Consider the following 7,235-nt stretch of genomic DNA (forward strand, 5'->3'; position numbering starts at 1 on the left):
GGCTACCATAAGAACAAACACATCTGTGTTGGAAGAACAGCCAGAATGCTCCTTAGAAGTCAGGATGGCAAGACTTTACCTCTTCTATTTTGGACATGTTCTTGGGCGGGACCAGTCCCTGGAGAAGGACATCATGATTACTAAAGTGGAGGGTCATTTAAAAAGAGGAAGACCCTCATGTAGATGGATGGACACAGAGGCAGCACACTGGGCTCAAACATAGGAATAGTGAGGAAGGCACAGGACCAGGCAGTGTTTCATTCTGTTGTGCACAGACAGAGTCTGAACCGACAGCATGGCACCTAACAACAAACAAGACAGAAGGCAGGAGCAGTGAAAGGGTAAGTTTTTGTCTGCGTTCTAAGTTTACTAATTTTCAGTTTGTTATTATGTGCTGTCAAGTCAATTCTGACTCACAGCAAGTCTGGGAGACAGAAGAGAATTGCTCCTTATGGTTTCCTAGGCCGCTGTCTTTCTGGGAGCAGAGCACCAGCTCTTTTCTCCCAGAGAGGAAGGTGGCTTTGAACCACTGATCTTTTGGCTAGCAGCTGAGCGTTTTTACCACTGCACCACCAGGATGCCTGTATTCTCATGTTAACATGTGGGATTTAAGTACCATGCAGTATGAATACATGAATAAATGCTGAGACTCCCGAGTGTGCCAGGTCATGCGTTCTGTTACTGGCCCCGAGTGAAATCAGTGAGGCCTTCCGAAAAGAACCCCTCTCAACTTAGCCAAAACCTCCTCACTTGTCAGATCTTCAGCTTGTTCGGGCTCCATCAAATCCAACGCCAAGGCCTCCAGGTTCCTGAAGTGCTGTTGCAGCACTGGGTTCTCGAAGCTGTCACTCCTATTAAAAAAGGCAACAAGCCAATCAAGCCTGCACATGAATGCTCACAGAGGTGCTACCATACTTAGCAAAAAGGGAAACCACCAAGAGGGCCTTCAATAAATGTTGAACAGAATTCAAAAACCATAAAAAAGGCCAGGTTTACTGGTCCGAGAGAGACTGGTGGAACCTGGAAACTATGGTCCTCACCTATCCTTCAGGCCTGGAAATGAACTTCACCCCTGGGTTCAATATTCAGTAACCAGTAATCCTAGTGAAGTAAGCACACACCTAACAGTAGTGAGGCTGCTCATGCATAATCCCTCATGACATTTTGGGTTCCTTGGTCTGGGGGTTAGGGTGGTGGTGTTAATAGTAAGCCTATTAAGATGTTTAGCACTCTTCTACCTTCTAGTGTGTTGAGTAGTTCCTGGCTTCTTAAAAGCTTACACGCGGCCATCCAAGGCACACCAGTTGGTCACCTGGAGCAACCGAGGCAGGAAAATCTGGCAGAGGGGGAGGGAACGGGACATGTGGCTAATTGCCTCCATAGCAGCTACTTTCTGTCATGAGACCAGAAGAGCTAGCTTGTGCCCAGCTACCATAACTGAACATTTTGATCAAAGATTCTATTAAGAAAATATTGATCAAAAGGGAAAACATGCAAAACAGAATCTGAAATTCTCATGAAATCAAGATTTTTATGGAATCATGGAAATTAGATAAATCCTCAAAATAATTGCCGTGAGATCATCTTTTAACCTGAAACCAAAAATAGCCCAGAAGTCTTCTTAAAACTAAGCAAGAGTTTAGCTTAACTATTAAACAATGTCTGCTTTCAGCATTTTGCTCTTTTAAGATAGGAGATCCAACTGCCAACAGCAACTCAAAAGGTTAGAAAGGAACCCTAGGGGCAGTGAGTTTATGCCACAGGGGAAGGGACAAGTCAAAAGACAGAGGTGGGAATGGTTCCAAAAGCCCAACAGTGTAAGCCATGTCACTGAATTGTACATGCGGAAACTGCTGAATCGCTCCATGTGTATACGCTCAACAACAAGATACAGGAAGTTATTTTTAAAAAGAAATGAGCTATCAAGCCACGAAAAGATACGCTAAATAAAAAAGGTTAGTCTGGAAAGGCTCCAGTCTGTATGATTCCAACTCTATGACCTTTTGGAAAAGGTATAACTATAGAGAAGGAGCTCTGGTAGCGTAGTGGTTACGAATCGGGCTGCTAATCTTACGGTCAGCAGTTCGAAACTACCAGCTGTTTCGTGGGAGAAAGACGAGGCTTCCTGCTCCTGTAAAGATTTACAGCCTCGGAAACCAAGTACAGGGCCACTATGAGTCGGAACCGACTCCACGGCACTCAACGACAACATAACTAGAGAGAGTCCAGAGATCGGGGGAAGGGTGAGTTGTTGGAACCACTCTGTATGATACTGTAATGGTGGGCACATAACACTGATCAAAACCCATAAGCCTGTGCAACACAAAAAAGTGAACTTGAAATGAAAATGGACTTTAGCCAACGATAAGGCACCATGCTGACTCCTGCCCTGGAGCAAACACACCATGTGAATGTGAGACTTCGTTCGTTAACAGGAAAAACTGCAAGCCAAGGAAAGGAGGGAGGTGGGAACTCTGTACTTTTATGCATGGTTTTTCTGTTTACCTAAAATGGCTCTAAAAAGTATCTATTAAAAAATAATAATGGAGTCCTGGTGTGGCGCTGTGTGTTAATGCGCCAGACTGCAAAGCCATGTGAACTGCAAGGTCAGCAGTACAAGCTCACCAGCTGCTCCTCGGAAACCCTACACAGGGTCGCTACAGGTCGGAATCCTCTTGATGGCACTTCACAACAACAATAATTAGCAAATAAAAATTTAAACATTTTCGAAGGAAAACTACATTATAAAATTAAATAAACCCAAATGAAGTAACAAAGCTCCAAGGAGAGATGAGAAAAACAATTCAAGTAAAACAACTGGGAATCTGGTCTCTCCAGTTTTCAGTCTGTTGCCTGATGCTAGAGATCCCAAGGTTCCTTTAAGAGCAGTACAATACCTGCCCACCATTGTTGGACGTTAAGGACAGAAAAGGGACGGAGGAGTTAGGGTCATGTACGTGCAGAGGAGAGAGGGGTGTGGGGTGACAGGGATGGGGAGGACGCTGGGCCTTAGTGTCCTCTCTTCCCATACCCACTGGCAGCATGGGAGAAAAGAATGTGAATCTCGAGTCAGTCAGACCTAGATCTGAATCCTGGCTCAACCTCTTCCCAGCTAGGCAAAACTGGGCCAGCTATCTCCTTCCTCGAAGCTTTAATTTCCTCATCTGTGAAACGGTTCCTATGTAGATGGAATAATGCTGACGCTGCACCTAGAGCAGCGCCTGGCATATGGTAAACTCTTAATGAAGCCAAGTTTTCCATTACCCAATACAAGGCTACACTTGGGGTAGGACAGTGTGGTGCTGTCCAGGGAGACAGCCTAAGACAGAGGATGAAAGGTGGAAAACAAATGATGTTTGGAATCACAATGTACAGGTTCTCAGAGGTGACAGTTTGTGTCACAGAATCATAATTTAAGTCTGTACCAATTTACAATGGATTTATTTACTTTTACTCTCTGACAACCAACACAACCAAGAAGAAGAGACTAAGCTGTCTGTCCCCTGACTGCTACTGTTTTGAATATTCTCAACTCCTGAACCTGATTTCTAAGTCCAGCACAACAGGCTGACCAGCTAGCTGTAAGCACATAGCCCAATCTTAGAATCTTCACATAAAAAAAGAACTTCCAGCCTACCTATCAGAGTGATAGCTACCACTTACCTGAGAAGAACGAAATGACAGTCTCTTGGTCTATGTCAAACTAGACTTTCTAAAATATTTTCAAGTTAGGAGGCAGTTCGTGAAGAAGCCGCAGGCTGATCCACTACTTACCTGTATTTGAAGCGCAGCTTCTGGACAATAGCTTTCATCTTGTCCACTTGCTCTGGGTTTGCTAGGACTTTTTCAGTATAGGGCACCTTCCGTTTATCATCGGCATAGGGCAGGAAAGTAAGCTGGAAGCCTACAAAAGGGAGACAAGAGTTTTCTAAATTTGATGTACTGAAGTGGACCACGTATTAAGCTGCTGTTTCTCTCTCAACCCCAAATTAACTTATCTATGCTCTGCCTTGTCGGTCAGCTTGTCAGACCATGGTGGCTTGCGTGTTGCTGTAAGCTCTGCCACTGATCACCTGTCCACATGAGGGCCAGCAGGGTCACTCAATGGGGGACAGGTTTTGGTGGAGTTTCCAGTCTAATGACAAACAAGGAAGAAGAAATAGGCAGACTACTTTTCAAGGGCTTCTCTGAACACCTTAAGAATACCAGAGGAAGGGGGTCTGATCCAGTACGGGAAGATACGCCCCTAAAATAGGCAGGCACTCAAACTATGACTGGGGAAGAACAGAATCAAATAGACTCGACTTTAGTGACGTGGTTGGAAGCTTCTGGAATCTTCATTTGATGATGGGGCATGATTCAAAAAAAGGAGAAATAGCTGTAAACATCCATTAATAATCAGAATGTGGAAAGTACAAAATATGAATCTAGGAAAATTGGAAGCTGTCAGAAATTATACGGAACATATAAAAATCAATTTAGTGAGCTAAACTGACCATTTTAAATCAGACAATTATATGTTTACTGTGTCAAGAATGACAAAATGAAGAGAAATGTCATTACAATTATTGTTAAAAAGAACATTTCAAGGTCCACCCTGAAGTACAATACTATCAATAGTAGGGTAATATCCATAAGCATGCAGGGATGACCAATTAATGTGACTATTATTCAAATTTATGCACCAATCATGAATACCAAAAATGAGGAAATTGAAGATTCTTACCAACTTCTGCACTCTGAAATTGATCAAATGTGCAATCAAGATGCATTGATAAACTGGTGATTGGAATGCAAAAGTTGGAAACCAAAAAAAAAGATCAGCAGTTGTAAAATATGACTTTGGTGATAGAAATGACAGGAGATTTTGTGACAGAATTTTGCAAGACCAATGACTTATTCATTGCAAATCCCTTTTTGAACAACATCGACTACACATATGGACCTTGCCAGATGAAATACAGAGGAATCAAATCAACTATATTTGTGGAAAAAGATGATGAAGAAGCTCAACAGCATCTGTCAGAACAAGGCCAAGGGCGGACTTCAGAATAGACCATGAACTGTTCATATGCAAGTTCTAACTGAAGCTGACAAAAATAAAACAAGTTCATGAGAGCCAAAATATGACTTTGACTAATTTCCACCTGGATTGAGACCCTATCAAGAACAGATGTGACACACTAAATAATAATGACCAGGCAAGTTGTGGATGTCATCAAAGACCCCATATAGGAAGAACCAAAGGATCACTAAAAAGACAGGAAATAAAGAAAAAACCGAAATGGGAGTCAGAAGAGACTCTGAAATTAGCTCTTGACCATACATAAGCTAAAGCAAAAGAAAGAAATGAAGCAAATGAGCTGAACAGAAAAATTTTAAAGTCAGCTCGAAAAACAAAGTATTATAATGAAATGTGCCAAGACTGGAGTTAGAGTTAGAGGGAAGAACACACTCAGCATTTCTTAAGCTAAAAGAATTGAAGAAAAATGCAAGTCTCAAGTTGGAATACTGAAGGACAATAAATAAGGTAGAATTGATGGATTTGAGTCACAGTACTGGAGAAGAATACTGAAAGGATCATGGACTGCCAGAAGAACTAACGAGTATGTGTCAGAATGCTCCCCAGAAGCCACATTTCAGACATGTCATCAGGAGGGACCAGTCCCTGGAGAAGGACATCATGCTTGGTAAAATGCAGGGTCAGTGAAAAAGAGGAAGACCCCCCAATGAGATGGAATGGCACAGTGGCAGCAGCAATGGGTTCAAGCATAACAGTTGTGAGACTATCAAAGGACCACAGGCAGTGTTTTATTCCACTGTACATAGGGTGGCTGAGTGGGATCTGACTCAACTTCACCTAACAACATGGGCAAAATACTAAATGATTTGGAAAGCATCAAAAGAAGAGAGAAAACATATATAGAGTCACTGTACCATAAAGAATATCAACATTCAGTCAATTTAGGAGGCACCATGTGATCAAGAACAGATGAAGAAGCAGCAACAAAGCTGCGAGTTAAGTCCTATCACATTCAACAGACTCCTGTGAACCCAAGGGGAGACCTGGTTGGCAAGGCCTGGGGACTCCTGGGCCCAGAGTCAGTGACATCACCACAGAGGACTAGAGTGGAGAGTGACACGTCCAGCTGATAAGAAGGGAGGGCATATGGACAAGAACACCCACTCTTAAGAGATAATACCCACTTGACCTGGCTTCAATGACTGGATGATCAGAGCTCAACTAGAATAAGAAAGAAGAAGAGAAAAAGAGTAATCTGATACAATTTGATGTAGCAAAAGGTCTTGTGCAGCAGATTTGCCTAATGCAATGGATGCAGTAGCTCAAAAGTGGGAACAAATCTCTACAGTGAGGATCATTCCCACCCCCTCGTTACACACTGTAGACAGGGATGAGCAGCTTGGACATTGACTACCCAAAATGGGGGGAGGCAAGAAGCAACTGGCTTACAAGCTTTCAAGAGGGCATGAAGAAAGGTAGAATCTCCACTGAGTAGTATCCAATCTGTCTGGGCGGAGCTAATGACAGGAGATGGGGATAGGTCTCTCGTGGTACAATAGTGAATAATGGCTACCAGGACTGACTGTGAGGGCTGTAAATGTGAACGTAGATGTTTTGTAGCAAAAGGAGGGGAATGGTTCACTTTGCAGTCTAGGAGCGGAGGGCCTCGGAAACATAAAGGGAGAAGAACAGAGTGCGGGACCCTACCCTGAGAAACAGTGATGCCAGAGATGGAGGCGGTGATGATGACGGGATGATGTGGAGAGATGGAGTGGATGGGGACTCTAGACTCAGGGAGGGAGAGGGCTGTGTGCTGAAGACCAAGGGGCACGCTTGCAGGGGACTTTGGTCAAACCCTTTGGTTGTTTGATGATGCATGGAGGGGAGTGTAATCATGGCAATGAAATGATATACGATAGGATGAATGTAAAGCTAATGTTCTCCCATGTAAACTATCATACTATCCACAATAAAACATTTAAAAAAGAATCTCTGTATTGCTTCTACTTAGTTGGTTAGAAAGCTATTTTTCAGATTTCTCAACATAGACAAGTGAGACCCTCCAGCGCTGCACTTGTTTGTTGAAACATTTCAGTTGGTATTCTGTCAAATCCTGGAGCCTTGTTTTTTGCCAGTGCCTTCAGGTCAGCTTGGACTTCTTTGTTTTTTTCTTCATCTATTCTTTTTTAAATGTTTTATTGTGGATAGTATG

The 7,235-nt window shown here is 43.0% G+C and overlaps 1 protein-coding gene across 1 annotated transcript in view; it reads right to left on the bottom strand.

Annotated features, from left to right (window-relative positions):
• Positions 1–7,235, bottom strand: part of XRCC6 (X-ray repair complementing defective repair in Chinese hamster cells 6) — a 65,845-nt gene that overhangs the window by 7,296 nt on the left and 51,314 nt on the right. Inside the window, exons 8-9 of the mRNA XM_006866921.1 lie at positions 3,775–3,904; positions 751–851 (exon numbers count right to left, since the gene is read on the bottom strand). Of these exons, the coding sequence (XP_006866983.1) occupies positions 751–851; positions 3,775–3,904 (231 nt within the window). The remainder of the gene's footprint in view (positions 1–750; positions 852–3,774; positions 3,905–7,235) is intronic.

The sequence above is a fragment of the Chrysochloris asiatica genome, unplaced genomic scaffold (genome assembly GCF_000296735.1).
Source record: "Chrysochloris asiatica unplaced genomic scaffold, ChrAsi1.0 scaffold00097, whole genome shotgun sequence".
In the NCBI taxonomy this organism is placed as follows: domain Eukaryota; kingdom Metazoa; phylum Chordata; class Mammalia; order Afrosoricida; family Chrysochloridae; genus Chrysochloris; species Chrysochloris asiatica.